This window comes from Crotalus tigris, unplaced genomic scaffold (assembly GCF_016545835.1).
Source record: "Crotalus tigris isolate CLP2741 ecotype Arizona unplaced genomic scaffold, ASM1654583v1 scf7180000018278.843604, whole genome shotgun sequence".
NCBI classification, from domain to species: Eukaryota; Metazoa; Chordata; class Lepidosauria; order Squamata; family Viperidae; genus Crotalus; species Crotalus tigris.
Genome location: NW_024096920.1, coordinates 515,001 through 535,767, shown reverse-complemented (window position 1 = coordinate 535,767; position 20,767 = coordinate 515,001). Strand labels below are relative to the sequence as shown.

The following is a 20,767-nucleotide window of genomic DNA, read 5'->3' as shown; positions in this document are numbered from 1 at the left end:
TGTTCTGAATGGTTAGGGGCTTGGCTGTGCTCTGATTGGCTGGGGGAGTGTTCTGTATCTATCTATCTATCTATCTATCTATCTATCTATCTATCTATCTATCTATCTATCTATCTATCTATCTATCTATGGACACGCCCATGAACACGTGATCAAAATTCGGACGCTTGGCAATTGACTCATATTTATGATGGCTGCAATGTCCTATGCCAGGGGTCTTCAAACTTGGCCCTTTTATGACTTGTGGACTTCAACTCCCAGAATTCCTCAGCCAGTGTGTGCTGGCTGAGGAATTCTGGGAGTTGAAGTCCACAAGTCATAAAAGGGCCAAGTTTGAAGGCCCCTGTCCTAGGGTCACCTTTGGCGACCTTCTGACAAGCAAAGTCAATAGGGAGGCCAGATTTTCTTAACAATCCTGTTACTAACTTAACAACTGCAGTAATTGACTTCACAAGGTCGTAAAATAGGGCAAAACCTAACAAATGTTTCACTTAGCAACAGAACTTTTGAGCTCAATTATGGTCGTTAAGTTGAGGACTACCTGTAGTGCTCACTTAGTATCCGAAAAGACTGAATTTATCAGCCCCGAATGCCCTAATTTTACACAAAGAGATCCTACTCTGCTTGAAACTACCTAGATTCTTAGATGGTACCTTCATAATTCTTGATTAGGATCTGAATTACAAGTAGTCCTCAACTTTCGAGCCCAAAATTTATGTTGCTAAGTGAGAAATTTGTTAAGGGAATCTGACCCCTTTTACAACTTTTCTTGCTACATTTGTTAAATGAATCACTGTAGTTGTTAAATGAGTGACACCGTTCTTAAGTGAATCTGACTTCTCCATTGACTTTGCTTGTCAAGAAGGTTGCAAAAGGGGATCCCATGATCCCGGGACAGTGCAACCGTCATAAATACGAGTCAGTGGCCAAGCATCCAAATTCTGATCACATGACCATGAGGCTGCTGCAAAGGTCATAAGTGTGAAGAAGAGTCATAAGTCCCTTTTTTTCAGCGCCACTGTGACATTGGTCACTAAACGAGCTGTTGTAAGTCAAGGACTCCCTGTATTAAGCTTCCACCAATCTTAGAGTGTGAATCTAACTGTAGATCGCCCACTAATAATAATAATAATAACAATAATAATAAAAATAGTAATAATAATAATAATAATAATAATAATAATAATAATAATGATAATGGCAACAGTGCCAAAAGCCCATTCACTTGTTGCCGCTCTGCACCGGAGCCAAGGGCAAAGGCGCTACGGCGCCACCCCTGTCGCCCTCCTGGCTCCCTCCTTCTCGGCTGGGCCAGGAAGGGTTAAATTGGAGGCGGCCGCCAGGCTCTACCGCATACCTGGGTGAAAGGTTCACCTGCGCGCCGCCCGGGAGGAGAAAGTTCGCTCCGCCGTGCGGAGGGGCTCAGGGAGTTCTTCGGCCCGCCTTCTGCATCCGCGCAACTCCCGGCCGGACGGTGAGTGCTTCGAGGAGGCCTAGTCCCGGATTCCATCTCCCCTCCCGGCTCTTTCGCCGAAAGTTTCCCTTCTCCAGAGGCGGCTGCGCGCCCCTGGGCGCATGCCTGACTAGGGCGCGGCAGCTTCCCCGTTCTCCCCTTTAGCTCGGGAGCGAGGAAAAGGAGGAAGGGGCAACAGTCGGTTCCCGCGGAGCGCGATCCTGCAAGACCCTCCCCTACACCTGCCACCCCCGGCTTCCGAAGAGCCCCGATTTTGGCCGAGGCCCGGGGGCGCAGGGCTCTCCGGAGCGCCCTTTCCCCTTGGCGGGATTCTTGCTGCGCCTCTAAGGATGGGCTGTACTTTTGAGGGGTGCCCATAAGCACGTCTGGGCAGGAAATCCAGAAATATGGAATAAGGATCTGGAGTCCTGAGGGGCGCATGTTCTGTATCTGGATCTGGAAAGCGGCCAGCCGCTTGCAGGTGCCTTGGGATTGTGTTACACTAGTAGTCCTCGAGTGGGAGCCGTGTACAAACAGAAACTGCTTGGATGGGTGTTACCCGGCATGGCCCCATTGAATTTCTTATTTAATTTTTGAGAGGGTTGGAGGAAGGAGAGCGGCTGTGGCGACCTCTGCTTTTGTTTCCCTGTTTCTTTTCTTTGTATATTTGAATTTCCAGCTCCCAGTTTCCTTTTTGTTACAAAACCTGTCTTAAGGAACCAGAGACAGGGTGAATGCAGGTTGGGATTATCTAGCTAGCAAATAGAGCGCAAAATCTTTGGGAAACTGTTGAAACTAAAATAGAAAGGGTCTAACTGGTAGCTCTGGGTTTAGGATAGAAACTTATTTCATTTCCTGCATGCAACAATAACCCTGTGAGGTAGGCTCTTAAGAGGAAATAACTAATCAGAGTCAATATCCAAAGTATTTTGGGGTGCTGTCTTGTTCTCCCCATTCCTTCAAAGCTTCATATTAACCCTCATTGAATAAGCCATAGTACCCTGTTTTTCAACCTTGGCAATTTTACGATGTGTGGACTTAAAACGCTCAGAATTCCCCAGCCAGCATGGAATTCTGGAAGTTGAATTTCCACATGTCTTAAAGTTGCCAAAGTTGAAACACACTGCCATAAAGGCTAGGTTCACACGTCATGCTATGACCTAAATCAGATTTAACAGACCATAACAGCTGGCTGCATATGTTACAGGAAGACAAAAGGAAGTAAGTGGTGAAATGGTTTAATAAAAAGCTCTTTAAAGGGATGGTGCTTCAGTGGCAGAGCTATGATTCACCCCTGCCTGTAAAAGCTTCGGTTGAATTGTAATTTTTAACTGGGAAATTATCCAGTGCATCAGGAGCCAAGTGCATAGAATTTGCTTAATTTAATCAAGTTTAAAATGAAACCAGACTTTAGTTTTGGCTTCAAGATTTTGTTGTCCAGGTCAACTTCTGGTGTCCTTTGGATGAAAAATTAAAGTCCCCTGTGGGATTAAGATAAGGAAATATCTCTCCATCTTTAGTTGGAGGAAAGACAGACTGGTTTGGGGCCAAGAGTTACAGGGAAAATAAAACTGAATGTTCCGGTCTTTTATTTTGTAAAGCGTAACCATATATGCAATAGTGAATTTCATCACTTCTAAAGAACCGCTATTGATTATTCATGTATCTGTCAGAACTTATACCCTGCCCTTTCTTCGGGAGCAAAAGGCAATTTGCAGGAGACTCATTAATTTATTCCCTCTGAGGTAAATTGGGTCAAGAGAAAGGGGCTGGCCCCAGATCCCCCAAACAGCTTCCATGGCTGAGGGGAGGCATGTATATGTGTTTCCCCACTCTTAACCCATCCCTTTCCCCACTGCAGCTGATTGGCTCTTTGGGCTGAGAGGGAGGGAGTTGCCCCAAAGCTATTGAGCTTCTGGGGCTGAGGTGGGGGGAGGGGGAACTAGAAATTGGATTTTCCTGTTCCCAGTCAATTCCCTTCTCCACTACACCTGATTGGTTCTTGGTTGGAGAGGGAGGGACTGGCTCAAAGTCAGCCAATGAGCATCCATGGTTGGTGGGGCTAGAACCTGAGATTCCCCACTCCTAGTCCAGTATTTTTACTACTACCACTTGATTGACGCTTTGGGCTGAGAGGGGAAGTCAGCCAATGAGCTTCTGTGTCTAAAATGGACCTCCAGCCCCTTCCCTACTACACCTGATTGGCTCTTAAGCTGAGAGGGAGAGACTGTCCCAAAGTCAGCCAATGAGCTTCTGGAGCTGAGTCGGGTGGGGGGGAGGGCTTGAACTAGCTTTCCCAACACCTAGTCCAGCACCTTCCCGTTAAGCCACTTTGGTTCTGAAGCTGAGAGAGGAGGGCTGTCCCAAAGTCTTGCAGGCAGCTTCCAATGGCTGTAGGGCAGGGGTAGACAACCTCGGCTCTTTTATGACCCATGGACTTCAACTCCCAGAATTGAAGTCCATGAGTCATAAAAGAGCCGAGGTTGCCTACCCCTGCTGTAGGGGAGCAGAACCCAACCCTCCAGAAAGTCCATATCGTTGGGACTACAAAGTTCATATTGTGTGCCCTTCACTACTCCAGCACCTTCACCAAGGCTCCACAACGGCTCCCTTTTTCTTTGTTTTTGCTGCAAAATATTTATCCAGCCATCTCTTGGATGTTGTTCTTTGGGGAGGAGGTATTGGAGAGGAAGCACTCAAAATCTTAAACAGATTAGAGAAGGGAAACTAATATTGTTTGCCATGTTTGACCTCTGTTGGATTTATCTAGGATTGCAAGCCAGACATACCAAAAAAAAAAAAAGTAGTTTATTTGCAGGGTGTGACTTTTGGAAAAAAGAGTTGACCTCGTGGCTGGTTTTCTGAGATTTTTCAGTGTCCATCCTTGGCTGGTCTTATCGGCCACAATCTTTGTGCAGCTGAGGAGGGTTGCTTAACTCTGCCGAGGGCTTGTGAAATAAAAGGCAACACCAGCGATGTCCACAGGAGAGGAGGGGTCAAACAAGTCAAGACAGCCGGCTGCAATAATCTGATGGGCTTTTCTTTCACCCTTGAGGCCCTGGAAACCAAGTCAGGCATCAAATCAAATCAATATGGCATGCAACAGTTTACAATGCCTTGATAAGGCCACACTTGGAATACTACATCCAGTTTTGGTCACCAGGATGTAAAAAAGATGTTAAGACTCTAGAGCAATGTTTCTCAACCTTGACAATTTTAAGGCATGTGGACTTCAGCTCCCAGAATTCCACAGCCAGCAATGCTGGCTGTGGAATTCTGGGAGTTGAAGTCCACATGCCTTAAAATTGTCAAGGTTGAGAAACACTGCTCTAGAAAAAGTGCAGAGAAGAGCAACAAAGTTGATTAGGAGACTGGAGCTTAAAACATATAAGGAATGGTTGGTGGAATTGGGTATGTCTAGTTTAATGAAGAGAAGGACGGGGAGGACATGCCTCAGAAATAAAGATTTCCAGCTCAGGAGAGGAAGGGAGTGGGCATCACAAGGAAGGCCATGTTCTTCTCAGTTCAGAGAGACAACAGGCTGCTATTGCAGTGGGCCCCAACCCCCAGGCTGTGGACCAGTATCGATCCACAGCATGCCAGCAACTGGTCCGCACAAACAAGCAAAACCACATCCATGGGATGCAGGTAGAACACAAAACCTCACACCCTCCGGTCCGCGGAAAAGCTTCTCTCCACAGAACAAGTCCCTGGTGCCCCAAAGGTTGGGGACCTCTGTGCTAGTGTATAGAAGCTCTTAATAATCTGGGGGTGTATACCAGCTCTCCAATCCCATGTACAGATAGTCCTTAGACAACATGCTGGCTGGGGAATTCTGGGAGTTGAAGTCCTTAAAGTTGCCAGGTTTGGTCTACACACCTTTCTTTTTGCATTGTGCAGCGGGAAATGGGGCTGATTTGCATGGATGGTGCTTCAGTTTGTAAGGGACAAACAGGGCACTCAGGCAGAACAGCAGAAAAGTTCAGGTATAACCAGTTGTGAGAACACCATATTTTTGTCTATGACTTCCTGTTGTTGATTGTAACTTAACCTTTTCTCCATTTCTGAGGGCCCCTTTAGTGGTCTCTGATCATAAACTGCCACTAGAGAACCAAATAGGTTTCATAGGATCAATTTCATTGCATAAACCAGCAGGGATCCTCAAACATGGCCACTTTATGACTTCTGGACTTCAGCTCCCAGGATTCCCCAGCCACCCATGCTGGCTGGGGAAATCTGGGAGTTGAAGTCCACAAGTCTTAAAGTGGCCAAGTTGGAGGACCCCTGGCATAAACTCTCACGATCTTGTTCCTTTCCTTTCCCAAAGCAGTTGTGTCTCGTGAGCACAGCAGTTGGGAGATGGACAGCAGCTACAGCTTAATGCGAGGTTTCCCAACCTTGGCAACTTTCAGATGCATGGACTTCAACTCCCAGAATTCCCCAGCCATCATGACTGGCTGAGGAATTTTGGGAGTTGAAGTCCACGCGTCTGAAAGTTGCGTGGGCTTCAATTCCCAGAATGTTTTTCAATCTGAAAGTTGCCAAGGTTTTAGGCGTGTTTTAGACATGGCACACAGGAGTCCTTGACTTAATTATTCATTGCTAGCAAAAAAACCAACAACAGTCAAGAAACAGCAGGGTGTTACCCCTCGGTTCTTGGTCTGTACAGGTATTCCTTGACTTACAATCATTCATTTAGCGATTGTTCAAAGTTACAACAGCACTGAAAAAGTGACTTATGACCAGTTTTCACACTTACGACCGTTGCAGCCTCTCCATGATCATGTGATCAGAATTCAGATGCTTGGCAACTGGGTCATACTTTTTGGGTCATACTTTTTGTGACCTTCTGACACACAAAGTCCATGGGGAAACCAGATTCACTTTACAATCGGGTTACTAGATTAAGAACTGCAATGATTCACTTAACAACTATGGCAAGAAAAGTCGTAAAATGAGGCAAAACTCACTTAAGAACTGTCTCACTTAGCAACAGAAATGTTGGGTTCAATTGTGGTCATAAGTCGAGGACTACCTGAAATTCTTTTAACTATACGGAGGCTTCCACTCCCCAATTGTGGGTATATTTGTGGAACTGAATGTCTGAATTTATTTAACCTGGTGACTAAATTAATCCACTTTTCTGAGTCGGTGCTTACATCGACTCATCAGCTTCCCAAATGGCCTGTTTTTGCAGGTGCCCTTAAACTCCCCAGAACTTCAGTGAGGTTGGAACTAATTTAGCTGAGCGTGTTTTGGTAGGTTTTATGCTGCCCCCTTGTGCAGACACAGCCTGTGTGCATACTTCTCTCTAGGACTCCTTTTAAGTACTGTGTGCCTTGAAATGAATCCAAAATAGGTGCATTGAAAATAAAAGGAAACTCTTGACCATTAGAGGGAGTCCTTGACTTATGACTACACATAAGCCCAAATTTTCTGTTGCTAAGCAAAACAGTTGCTAAGTGATTTTTGCCCCATTTTTTACAATCTTTCTTGCCATAGTTGTTAAGTGAATCGGTCAAGTGTGAAAAAAGGTCATGTCACTTTTCTCGATGTGTTGTCATTTTGAACGGTTGCTAAATGAATTGTTGTAAGTTTTTGGACATAGTTCCCAATGCCCCGATGACAATGGGTATCACTGTTACACGTTTCATCCATAATCGCGCAGTTTCGATGGTCAGGTCGTGATATTTCGTAATTTTTTCTTCTTCTTCTTCTTCTTCTTCTTCTTCTTCTTCTTCTTCTTCTTCTTCTTCTTCTTCTTCTTCTTCTTCTTCCTTCTTCTTCTTCTTCTTCTTCTTCTTCTTCTTCTTCTTCTTCTTCTTCTTCTTCTTCTTCTTCTTCTTCTTCTTCTTCTTCTTCTTCTTCTCATCATCACCATCATCATTATTTCAATCCTAGGTAGCAGCACATGTTTTCTCCTAGGGTGCAAAGAAAATATATCTGCTGTGAACTTCGAGTAGGCATCAGGAAGGGCATCCAGCCAGTAAAGTCTCAGTTCTATCCAGTCACCATCTCTACTACCCCAAATTGAGGGATTACAGAGTCATTAAAAAAAAGGGAGGAATCCTCGACTTAGGACCATTTGTTTAACAACCAAAAGGTGACAATGCCCATTCTTTGCAATAACAATCACTGCAGTGTCCCCATAGGACCATAATTTGGGTGCTTGGAAACCAGCATGTATTTACAATATTTGCGGTGCCCTTTGGTCACATGATTGCCATTTGCTACCTTCCCAGGGATTTTCTGACAAGCAAAGTCAAATAGGGAAGCCGGATTAACTTAATGACTATGTGATTTGCTTAATGACCATGGCCAAAAAGGTATTAAAATCAGACTCATTTAATGAATATATCACATAGCGACCAAACATCCCATCCCAATGTTGGATGCTGTTGAGCAAGACGCCCTCTGCTGTTCACTAACATATATGGCATCTCAGAGCTGGGGAAACCTACAAAGTAGCATAACTTTCCTCAGATAAGGCTAAAATTGTATATAAATATATGTACATTCTGCCCAGCATTGAGATGGGCAGCATATACATTTAATAATAAGACAAACAAATAAAACTCCAAGATATTTATTTATTGTATATTATTTATTTATACCTTAACTTTATTATTTTTACAAATAACTGAAGGTGGCGAACATTACCCAGAACGCTTTCTTCCTCCTGTTGGTTGCCATCTTGGGAACATCCCCTAATTTAAGGGTTTGTTTCTGAGCAGAGCTTCCTCAGCTTTTCTTGTCAATTGTCTGTTCTATTTGTGCATCTAAAGAAGGCGACAATCTAATATCGACTGTTTTAGTTGACTGATTACATCAGATCCGTGTTTTTCAACCTTGGGACTTCAACTCCCAGCATTTCCAGGGGAGAATGTTAGGAATTGACGTCCATACCTCTTCAAGTTACTGAGGTGAAAAAAACACTGCATCAGATTTATCTCGTTTTTCCTCTAGAAGCTCAGGTAAAAGTAATTTTGTCTACTGCTTTCTAATGTGCAGAAGTTTGAAAATGGAGTTTCTTAAGAAAGAGAGTGGTTTTATATGAATAAAGCAGTTGTGGAGCTTTCTGTACTGACTGGGAGTGCCTGATTACATTTGTGGCAAGGAACATTTTTTCCCCCAAGCGCGTGAGATGCTGATCACAACCCCGTTTCCAAAGGAAAATCAGAATTTAAGAAATTCTCTAGGTTTGACTTCTGCCTGCAACAGATCAGCCACTCTTGCGGCTAGCTGGTGGCTTCCTGCAACTACAATACCCATACACCTGAACGGCTTCAGGCTGCTTAAGGCTAGCACAATGGCCCAACCTAGCTGTTTTTGCATTTTTGCAGTGATGTTGTGTTTGAGATTTAGTTAAAATCTGGAATTTACTTTTGACCTCCGCCAAGCAATTTCCACCCTTTTGTCTGTTAATCGCAGTCCAGACCTTTTGCAACAAATATTGACATTGGGAACAGAAGGGGAAACTAGAATTATCTGCAGTTTACTAAATTCAGAGACTCATTCAGAGGCAAGATCAGCGATTTTTCAGGGCAGAATGTTGGCTTTTGAAATCCCATTGAGTGTTTTGAATTCACCTCTGGAAGCCTAATAATAATAATAATAATAATAATAATAATAATAATAATAATAATAATAATAATAATAATAATAATGTTGGAAGGGACCTTGGAGGTCATTAGTGTTCAGGCAGGATATCATTTCAGACAAATGGCTGTCCAGTCTCTTCTTAAAAACTTCCAGTGTTGGAGCATTTACTGCTTCTGGAGGCAGGCTGTTCCACTGATTAATTGTTCTAACTGTCAGAAAGTTTCTCCTTAGTTCTAGGTTGCTTCTCTCCTTGATTAGTTTCCATCTTTTGCTTTTTGTCCTGCCTTCAAGCGCTTTGGAGAATAGCTTTCTTCTTTGGGGCAGCCCCTGAGATATTGGAACATTGCTATCATGTCCCCCCTCGTCTTCTCTTCATTAAACTAGACATACCCAATTCCAGCAACCGTTCCTTGTATGTTTCAGCCTCCAGTCCCCTGGTCATCTTTGTTGCTCCTCTCTGTACTCTTCTACCTCTGTAGAGGTACAGAGGTAGAAGAGGCTCTTCTACCTCTATAGAGGTAGAAATTGGCCAAATAAAAGAAGGAACGTTTGAACCTACGAGCTTATAAGATATCAGCTTAACTCTGCAGGCTTAGACATGGACACTGGTCACCAGATCCAATAAAAAAAAATGTAAAAGATTTATCAACAAAGGCTGCCTAGAAGAAAACAAGCCTATCTCTCTGTTTTCCTATCTTTTTCTATATTGACTTTTCATCTATGTTTAGACCCAGTTTGGTCTAGTGGTGAAGACACCTAGCTAGAAAGCAGGAGACTGTGTTGACCTAGGGGTGGAATGATAGCAGTCTTCCAGTATCTCAGGGGCTGCCACAAAGAAGAGACAGGTCAACTTATTCTCCAAAGCCCCTGAAGGTAGGAAAAGAAGCAATGGATGGAAACTAATCTAGGAGAGAAGCAACCTAGAACTAAGGAGAAACTTTCTGACAGTTAGAACAATTAATCAGTGGAATAGCCTGCCTCCAGAAGCAGTAAATGCTCCAACACTGGAAGTTTTTAAGAAGAGACTGGACAGCCATTTGTCTGAAATGATATCCTGCCTGAACACTAATGACCTCCAAGGTCCCTTCCAACATCATTATTATTATTATTATTATTATTATTATTATCATCAATCATCGCACAGTCAGCCAGATGTTCAGACTGGATTTGGTATTTTGTCTACCTATCGAGTCCTTACCCAGGACCTGGGATAGGCAGATGTGGATGTTTGATGGTATTACAGGTATCGTCGCAGGATGGAAGCAGTTCCTAATAAGGCCGCCTTTTGCAATTGACTAATAGCGAATTTGTCAATGCCAATGGTGTTCAAGTGGTGCTCCAGTTGTTTTGGGATTGCACCCAAGGAGCCTATGACTATTGGTACTACCCTTGCTTGCTTTTGCCACAGTCTTTCTATTTCTATTTGTAGGTCTTTGTATTTTGTTATCTTCTCCAGTTCTTTCTCTTCTATTCTGCTATCTCCAGGCACTGCCACGTCCACTATCCAGACTTTTTTGTCTTTCTTATCGACAATTGTTAAGTCTGGGGTGTTATGTTGCAGGTGCTTGTCTGTTTGAATTCTGAAGTCCCAGAGCAGTTTAATTTTATCATTTTCTATGACTTTCTCTATTTTATGATCCCACCAGTTTTTGCTTACAGGCAAATGATATTTTTTGCAGATCTTCCAATGCACCATTGTTGCTACTTTGTCATGTCGCTGCTTGTAATCAGTCTGTGCAATCTTCTTGCAACAGCTTACCAAGTGGTCCACTGTTTCTTCAGCTTCTTTGCATAGGCGGCACTTACTGTCTGTTGCTGTCTTCTCAATTTTGACTTTGTATGCATTTGTCCTTAAGGCTTGGTCTTGTGCAGCCAGAATTATCCCTCGGTCTCTTTCTTCAATTTTCCTGCTCTTAGCCATTGCCAGGTTTTATTATTATCTGCTTTCCCAGCTATTTTTTTCATGTATTGGCCATGTAGTGCTTTGTCTTCCCATGCCTCTATTCTGTTCTTCATTTGGTCTTTCTTGTAGGCCAGTTTGGTCTCTCCAGTAGTCAGTAAGCCTTCCTGATATACTAATTTCAGTGCATCTTCATCATTGTTCTTCAGATATTCTTCCAAAGCCATTTTTTCTTCTTCAACCATCTGATGTACTTGTAGCATTCCACGCCCACCTATTTGCCTTGGTAGATAAAGTCTATCAATGTCACTGCGTGGATGAAGGGCATGATTCATTGTCATTATTTTTCTGGTCTGCCTATCCATTGCTTTTAGTTCTGCTTGAGTCCAGTCCACTATTCCAGCTGTGTACCTAATGACTGGGATTGCCCAGGTGTTGATTGCCTTTATGGTATTTCCTCCATTGAGTTTGGATTTTAAGATCTTCTTCACTCTCTTGATGTATTCACCTCTAATCTTTTTCTTGACTTCAGTGTGCTTGATGTTGTCAGCTTGAAGGATACCCAAGTATTTGTAGTACTCTTCCTCATCCAGACTCTTAATGTTATTTTCGTGGGGCATCTTGATTCCTTCAGTTTTCACTATTTTTCCTTGTTTGATAGTAAGTGTGGCACATTTGTCCAAGCCAAACTCCATTACAATATCTTGGCTATATATACGGACAGTGTTGAGCAGCGATTCTATTTCAGATGATGTTTTTCCATACAGCTTCAGATCATCCATGTAAAGGAGGTGGGATAGTCTAGCAGATGTTTTTGATGTTTGATAACCATGTCCTGAGTTATTCAGTATTGTTGACAGAGGAAACAGTGCAATAACAAATAGTAATGGTGATAATGAATCTCCTTGAAATATTCCTCTCTTGATATTAACCTCTCCCAGCTTTCACCATTGATCTGCAACTGTGTCTTCCATTGTGCCATCGATCTTTGCACAAATTTTCTGATGTTTCTACTGACTCCTGTTATTTCTAGGCACTTGATTATCCATCATGTGGCAGAGAGTCAAATGCCTTTTTGTAGTCAATCCATGCCACATTCAGGTTGGTCTTCCTTCTCTTGCAGTTTTCCAAGATCATTTTGTCTATTAGGAGTTGATCTTTTGTTCCTCTGCTATTGGGGCGGTTTCCTTTCTGCTCAGGTGGAAAGAGATTGTTTTCAACTAGATGCTGTTGTACTGCATCAGCTACCACACCAGTTAGTAATTTGAAGTTGTTGGTAAGCAGGTAATTGGCCTGTAGTTACCTGGTGTTGCCCCTTTTGCTGGATTTTTCATTATTAGGTAGGTTTTCCCAGTTGTTAGCCACTTTTCAATTTCTCCTCCTTGTAGTATATTGTTGAACTGCTTGGCAATGAGTGGGTGTATAACAGTTAGATGTTTCAACCAAAACCCATGCAGTTCATCTTCACCTGGTGCTGACCAATTTTTGATTTTCTTTGCTCTTTTTTCTACCATTTTTGTTGTTATTACTAGTTCTTTCATTTCAACTTCTGTTTTATTTGCATCCACCTCTTTTAACCAAGCTGCATCCTTGTTGTATTTCTTTGGGTTATCCCATATCTGCTTCCAGAACTGCACTGTTTCTTCCTTGTCAGGTACTGACTGATTCCTTGCAGTTTCTCCATTGATGGATTGGTAGAAACGTTTCTGATTGGATTGAAATTGGAGGTTCTGCCTATAGTTTGCAATTCGAGCTTCATATCTACTGATTTTCCTGGCTATAGCTGTTATTTGTTGCTTTATTATTTCCAGTGCTTCCTTGATCTTCCTTGTTTCTAAGTGGTATTTCTTGATTAGGTATTCTTTGGTCTTCTTGTTCTTCAGCTTCTTTTCTTTCATCTGTTCTAGCTTGCTTGCATGTGATCTTAACTTGCTGATCTTATTTTCTAGTCTAACCTTCCATTTTTTCTGGTGCACTGTTTGTTTGTTTTTCTTTTTTGTTGATTTTACATCCCAGGTATTCTGTTATAACTGCAGCTGTGCTGTACATTAGTTGGTTTGTTTCTTGCAGTGAATTGGTGCTTATACTTGCTATTGCAGTATTTGCATCTTTTAATGCTTGTGCTAGCTGTTTCTTTGGAACAAGCTTCAATGCAGGCAGCCTTATTCTGTTGTTTTTGTGCTGTTCTAGATGCTCAATTATTCTTTGTTTCAATTCTTTTATTTCTTTAGTTAGAGGGTTTTGTTCTTCCTGAGGAAGAGGTGCCTGGTTTCCAAATGAGAACAGTTGTATATCTCTACTGGATTCTTTCACTGCCAACTCCCCCTGGTTTGCCTCTACATTCTGAATTACTTCTGGTAAGGCTTTGATTTCTTTGCCCTGGGTAAACCTTTGCAGTTCGTCCAATTCTGTTTCTGTAAATACTTTATTTCGTGTTATAAATCGGCGTTGATCTGCTAGTCTCTGTTCTGTTATTTCTGATTCTGGATGTTGTTCTTTCCAGAATTGGTGCATTCGTTTTAGATATCCTCGTCTTGTTGGACTTGATCTGTAGTAACAGATCATTATTTCTTTGTTTTCCATCACTGTGTATCTGCGACGGGTAAACACCTTTTCTTCCAGTAGTTCTGCAGCCTGCTGGCCCTGGTTGCTCAGCCAACAGTCCTGAGTCCTGTAACCCATTTTTCACCAGATATCCAGGAACTCCAATATCTAGTGCGGACCTTGTTAACCCGGGCGACGTCCGAGCCGGTATGGCATTCTGAAATTTACGTCTCACCATATTTTTTATGGGAGAAATTGTGGGTGCTCCATCGCTGGAGGCTTTTAAAAAGATATTGAACAGCCATTTGTCTGAAATTGTATAGGGCCTCCGTGCTTGAGCAGGGGGTTGGACTAGAAGACCCCTAAAGTCCCTTCCAACTCTGTTCTTCTGTTAAACAGGAGAAAGAGCTGCAATCTCGACTGAATTCTAGTCCCACCAAAGGCTGGATGACTTTGAGCCAGTCAATCTCTCTCAGCTCATGACCTCAGGCTCAGCTGACAGGCTGATGAGTCAATTCTTGTCACAACCAATGAATCAACACTGAGTTAATCTGGGGGGGGGGGGGAAAGATCCTGTACTCAGCTAAGTAAATAAATCAGTACAGCATCCAAATATGAACCGTGGGAATATTGGTGCTTTACGTTAATTAATTTCTTACTGGAAACAGACCAGCATCAGAAATGAAGCCCGACAGCATTGCTAATGCTGGCATTAGGGATATTTGAGGGATATTTGGGGCTAAATCTCCAGGTCCCCTATCCACAGTCCCCTCAACCACAAGTTCACTGCAAAGGAGCCACCGCCAGCCTTAAGCAGGCAGACCAAGACTGGAAACTTTTAAAAGTTTGTGTGGTTAAAGAGACGGTCTAGTGGTTCAGACTAGGCTAATTCTAGTCTCGCCTTAGGCATGAAAGCCGGCTGGGTGACTTTGAGTGACTTTCTTAGCCTGTGATGATGACAACAAGCCGGTTGGTCAATTCCTGTTGCAATCAATGGATCAACAGTCAACTGATTTGGAAAAAAAAAACAACAAAGCCCAGAATCTTATTGTTGTAGGAAAACACCAGGAAGGAAAAGAAACGGAGGTGGGAATCAGATCCCTCTGTTGTCCTAGTTGTCTGATCTGGCTCCTGGGCCAGCTGCAACCAAATCTGGGGCTCGGGACTCTCCAAGGTTTTTCTTACAGAAACCTCTGGACTTACACAGCTTGGCAGAGAACTGGCGTGCTCTGGCCCCACCTGGAATCCGTGCCTGAGTGGTGAGCCTTCACCTGACCCAGGTGCCTGGGCGGGGCTTGGGAACTCAAGGAAAAGGGGTGGAGGGGAATGGAGGGGGCTGGACCCGCTGCTCTGCCAGCCTGTTTTTCTGGGGAAAGGCTCAGCTGGAGCAGGTAGAAGGAAGTCTCTCCAGGATTTGGATGGGGTCTGCAACCCCCGTGAGCCCCACTTAAAACTCCTCGGAGCCAGCCTCTTTTGAGGAAGATGGTGACCAGGCCGGGAAACAACTGAGCAACATGGCTGTGAGGTTTGAGGCAAGTGCAAATGCAAAAAAGAGAGAGAGAGAGAGAGATGTTTGTATATGTTTGCCAACTGCTTTTTTCCGTGTGGCAAAAAAAAAAAAAAAAAAAGGAAAAATTCCTGGTGAGAAAAGTTTTCCCTCAGCAATCAAATCTTGATGGTTTGATCCCACCGGCCAGGTGGGCTGATCTGGGCCCAGCACTTTCATTTGCAAAATTTGGGGGTGCAGTTGGGGCTGATTTGGGCATAAAGGTGATTGATTAGGGAGTTCCGACTGGGCAGTTCCGAAGCACGTTTTGTGTTTCCAAGATCGCCACCTTAGTTTAATTCAGTTGAAAAATGTTTCTGCGTTTTCCTTGTAAACACCCGGGCTGGGGCTGGGAAACAATGGAAGGGACGAGTGTGTTTGGGACACCGGAAAAATGCAGGTCATTGAATTATTCCCAGTCAACGTCTTGGCATGCGTGGGGTGTGTTTGTTTTGTGTTTTGGGGGTGGAATGTGGTTTCTACAGTGTGGTTGAAGCACAAGTATCACATTCCCAAGAAAGAAATAGGCTACTGCCGAGGACTCAAATTCTGTTCTTCCATCCGTGCTAAACCCAGAGCCTTTTTGAAATGAAAACGTGCTGCTAGTTTGTCTTCTTCAGATCTCAGTGTCCCAGATCAGCAAGAACAGGCAATCATTCATTACCCCTGAATTGTATCTGAAGAGGGATGAGAGGGAAGAAAGGAGAGGAGAGAGAAAAGAGTAAAGGAGGGGAGAAGGAAGTAGGAAGGTTGGAGGAGAAGAGGAGAAGTGGGGAGAAAGGGGAGGAGAGTGGTGAAGGAAAGAGAAGAGGAGAGGAAGAAAAGGGAAGTAGGGAAGAGAAGAAAGAGAGAAAGAAGGTAGAAAAGAAGGCGTGTGGATACAGTGAAAGGGGAAATGGGCGAGCAACACCAATAAATAAAATGTATTTATTTCATTTTATTAGAAGTATCTTATATATGAATGTAAAAACGATGTATGTTAACATCTGATAAATATCACGGTATATGTATGGGGGAGAGTTTGGAAAAATAAAAAAAAATATTATAGAAAAAAAAGAATAGGCAGTCATTCAACAGATGTATCTGTTCCCTGGAATGGAGAGAATGCCCTGTGGGTAGGGAGTGGGGGGAAAGAAAAAGAGCCTTTTCTGCTTGTAAAACCACATGTATTGTTGCGCTGTCCTACCAGGAAGAAACTCTGTTGAATTGTGGGCATTGGGAAGGTGATGGTGGCAGTCCTGTTCAGATCAGGGTTAAATAGTAAGATAAACTAAAGACTTTCCAGGTAGCTATAACGTCACCAGCCTAGGAAAGCAGGATTTTATCTCTGGCTGCAACAGCTCCCATTATATTGGAGGGAATTGTTTGCCTTTCTAGAGTGTTGGGTTGTGGGGCAAAGCACAAAGCCTGCCATTTTCCACGTGGCCTTAATGAGCAAGGATCCTCACTGAGCTTGTGGGATTGTGGGTCCTGGATTGTGGATCCATGACACACAAGGTTGCAGGTTCAAATCCCCCAAATGAAAAAGAGAGAAGAACCAGGAGTGGAGAAGAAACTTTAGTCTGCTGGAGAGCCTTTGCCAGTTCATGCAAGCCGTTATAAAATGGGTGAGCTCTCAGAGGTCATCTAGTCGAACCCCCTGCTTCGTGTAAAGAACCTGCTTAATGTTTCAGACAGAGCAGTTTCCATTTGAAACTCTCCATGGAGGAAAAGTCCTCTGTTTTAAGCAGAATTGTCGTTGCAGAATGTAGTCTTGCCTTAGGCCTGGCAGCCGACTGAATGACTTTGGGTCAAATGCTGAGGACATAGTATACTTGGATTTCAGTAAAGCATTTGATAAAGCTGACCACAACCTACTCCTTGGTAAGCTAGAAAAAGGTGGAATAGACAACCTCACCACCAGATGGATCTGTAGCTGGCCGGCAGGCCGTACTCAACAAGTAGTTCTCAATGGTACTACATCCACATGGAGAGAAGCAAGCAGCGGGGTAGCACAAGATTCCATCTTAGGCCCAGTACTCTTCAACATCTTCATCAATGACTTAGATGAGGGAATTGAAGGGAAACTCATCAAATTTGCAGATGACGCCAAACTGACAGGAGTAGCCAACATCCCAGAAGACAAACTCAGGATCCAAAAAGATCTTGACAAACTTGAACAATGGGCCCTATCCAACAAAATGAGTTTCAATGTGGAGAAAAGCGAAGTCTTACGTTTAGGCAGGAAAAACCAAAGGCACAAATACAGATTGGGCAAGATCTGGCTTAAAAAACAGCAACTGTGAGAGGGACCTTGGAGTCCTAGTGAACAATCACTTGATTATGAGCCAGCAGTGTGCAGCAGCAACCAAAAAAGCTAATACAATCATGGGTTGTATAAACAGAGGCATAGAATCAAGATCACACGAAGTATTGGTACTGCTTTATAAAACCCTAGTAAGATCACACCTGGAGTACTGCAGCCAATTTTGGTCACCATATCACAAAAAAGATGTTGAGAGTGTGGAAAAAAATTCAGAGAAGAGCAACTAAGATGATCAAAGGCCTGGAGACTAAAACATACAAAGAACGGCTGCAGGACTTGGGTTTGGCTACTCCACAGGTCGGCAACCTGCGGCTCCGGAGCCGCATGCGGCTCTTTGAGCCTTCCCATGCGGCTCCCAGCCTCCTCTGCCTTTGCAGAGAGAGACACAGACAGAGGAATTGCGCTTCCCTGCTTCTCTCTCTCTCTCTCTCTCTCTCTCTCTCTCTCTGTGTGTGTTTTTGTGTGTGTGTATGTGTAAAACAGAGTGTACTCACAGTGTTCTCCGAGGAGCTGAAAAGCTTACTGGGCAGAGCTCTTCCCTTTGCTGCGTCTCTGCAGGAAGCAGGAAGGGCAGGAGAGAGCTAGCTAGCCCAGCTAGGCTGACTCAGGAATTCTGGGAGTTGAAGTCCATGAGTCATAAAAGAGACGAGGTTGCCTACCCCTGATCTTGTTGACAACCGCCTGAAGCTTGTCAGGTGAGCAGCAGATAGGAGGGGGGGGGGAGAAAGAGAGAGAGAGAGAAAGAGAGAAAGGGAGAGAGAGAGAGAGAGAGGAAAGAGAGAGAGAATAAGAAAGAGAGCGGGGGAAGAGGAGTGGCAGACCAAGGGCAGATAGAGAGGGAGAGAGAGAGGGAGAGAGACAGAGAGAGAGAGACCCTTTTGACATCTAAAATGAAGATAACACTGCATATATCCTTTTTTTACCTCTCTCTGTGTGTGTGTGTGTGTGTGTATGTATATACATACATACATACATATACATATACATATATATATATACACACACACACACACATACATACACACACACACACAAACACACACACACCTATAATAAAGGTAAAAGATATATGCAGCGTTATCTTCATTTTAGATATCAAAATGGTTTTGCCGCTCCCAATGTTTTGTTTTTGGTGGGAAACGGGTCCAAGTGGCTCTTTAAGTGTTTTGGGTTGCCTACCCCTGGGCTACTCTAAAGAAAAGAAGAAATAGGGGAGACATGATAGCAGCATTCCAGTATTTGAGGGGCTTCCACAAAGAAAAGGGGGTCACGTTATTCACCAAAGCAGCAGAGGGCAGAACAAGAAACAATGGTTGGAAACTGATCAAAGAGAGAAGCAACCTAGAATTAAGGAGAAACTTCCTGACAGTGAGGACAATTAACCAGTGGAACAGGGAACCAGAAATCGCAGGTGCTCCATCACTGGAGATTTTTAAGAAGAGACTAGACAGTCACTTGTCTGAGATTGTATAGTTCTCCTGCTTGAGCAGGGGGCTGGACTATAAGACCTCCAAGGTCCCTTCCAGCTTCTATTCTATTCTATTCTATTCTATTCTATTCTATTCTATTCTATTCTATTCTATTCTCACCAGGACACAATGAGTTCTAGTCCTGCCTTAAGCATGAAAGCCAGCTGGATGACTTTGGGCCAGTCCCTCTTTTAGCCCAACCCACTTACAGGGTTGTTGTGGATAAAATAGGAGGAAGAAGGAGTATTAAGTATGTTTGACACCTTGAGTTATTTATAAAAATAAGACATAAATAAATAAATAATCCAGAAATTTGTTCCAAGATTCAGCCTGGATTTCCTTTCTTTAATTTCCTGTATTTTTTCCCATTGGAACTGCAAGACCAAAGTGTTGGTTAACCAAGTCCTAACAGTGTTTGTATTCTATTCCTTGAATGATTTTTTTTAAAATACAGGTAGTCCTCGACTTAAAACAGTTCATTTAGTGACCATTCAAAGTTACAACAGCCCTGAAAAAAGAGATATGACTGTTTTTCACACTTACAATAATTGCAGCGATCACACGGGGGACAAAAGAAGCGATACAAAGACACGTTAAAAGCTTCTGTTAAGTCCCTGGATATTAACACCATCTCTTGGGAACTTCTGGCGCATGATTGACCGACATGGCGCACCTTGGTGTACCAGGGTTGCCAGACATATGAACACAGAAGGACAATCTTGGCACAAGAAAAGCGAGCACTCCGCAAAGCCAGAGCTGCAAATGCTGAAGTAACAGTGCCTACATTTCTGTGTTCAGTATGTGGCAGAACATTCCGTGCTAACATCGGTCTTATTAGCCACCTACGGACACATCGTTGATGGTCCACAACCACAAGATGTCAAGGTCTTCATCAAAATCGATGGACAACAACAACAATTGCAGCATCCCTGTGGTCATGTGATCAAAATTCAGATGCTTGCCAACTGGCATGTATTTGTGACGGTTGCAGTGTTCCAGGGTCATGTGATCCCCTTTTGCCACCTTCTGACAAGCAAAGTCAATGGGGAAGCCAGGTTAAATTAACAACAGTGTCACTAACTTAATACCTGCAGCAATTCACTTAACAACGGTGGCAAGAAAGGTCATAAAATAGGAGAAAATTTACTTAACCGCTGTCCTGCTTAACAATGAAACTTTGGGCTCATTACAGCTTATGACCGTAATGGAGCCCGGAATTGTTGTAAGTAGTGGTGGTGTTATTGTTCTGTCCCAGCCTACGTGAGTCCTTGTTATGCTCACAAGGAGAAACCCCTCTTCCAAGAAACAGGCAGGAACCGCAAGAAAAAACCAACCCCTTTTATTCTCACAGACCTGAGTCAATGTCCAAGGCAAACAAACACAGTCCACAGAAACTCGATCCTCAACACGAACTGTTGCATTCGGCAACCAGCACATCCCACACCTTCCCTTTTATTATGCAGCCAAGGCGTGGCTTCCTAATGCCTTCTCCTTTGCCTTTGGAGCTGCCGCATTGCATGCCTCTGTCCTACTTGTTTCTCTTGCCTGCCCTTTCGTGCATCTATGATTTGTCCCAATTGTTCTTCATCACTGTCCAACTCAGGCTCCCAGCACAGCTGTGTCTCAGCCTGAGCACGAGTAGAGGGGCCAGGCTCCTCGTCTGACTGTAAGTCTTGGAGCTCCTCAGAGCCTTCCTCCAACTCTGAGGTCACTCCAGGCCCCTCCTCCTCATGTGATTCCTCAGACTCAGCTGCCGGATCCACTGGCTGGGGAGGAATTATAACAGTTAAACAGGTCACCATGTGACTGCACCCAATTTTATGACCTTTTCTGTGGCAGTCGTTCAGTGAATGATGGAAACTAACCAAAGAGAGAAGCAACCTAGAACTAAGGAGAAACTTCATGACTGTTAGAACAATTAATCAGTGGAACAACCTGCCTCCAGAAG

At 43.6% G+C, this 20,767-nt stretch overlaps 1 protein-coding gene across 2 annotated transcripts in view; it reads left to right on the top strand.

Moving 5' to 3' along the window:
* Positions 1–1,363: 1,363 nt before the first annotated feature.
* TJP3 (tight junction protein 3) overlaps positions 1,364–20,767 on the top strand; it is a 59,667-nt gene continuing 40,263 nt past the window's right edge. The window contains exon 1 of one of the 2 annotated variants that reach the window (XM_039349496.1): positions 1,364–1,474. Coding sequence is in view for 1 of the 2 variants with exons in the window: in XM_039349495.1 (XP_039205429.1) it covers positions 15,014–15,031 (18 nt within the window). In the remaining variant the exon portion in view is untranslated. Of the gene's footprint in view, positions 1,475–14,066; positions 15,032–20,767 lie in introns of those variants that run through there. The other variant, XM_039349495.1, reaches the window with a different exon arrangement.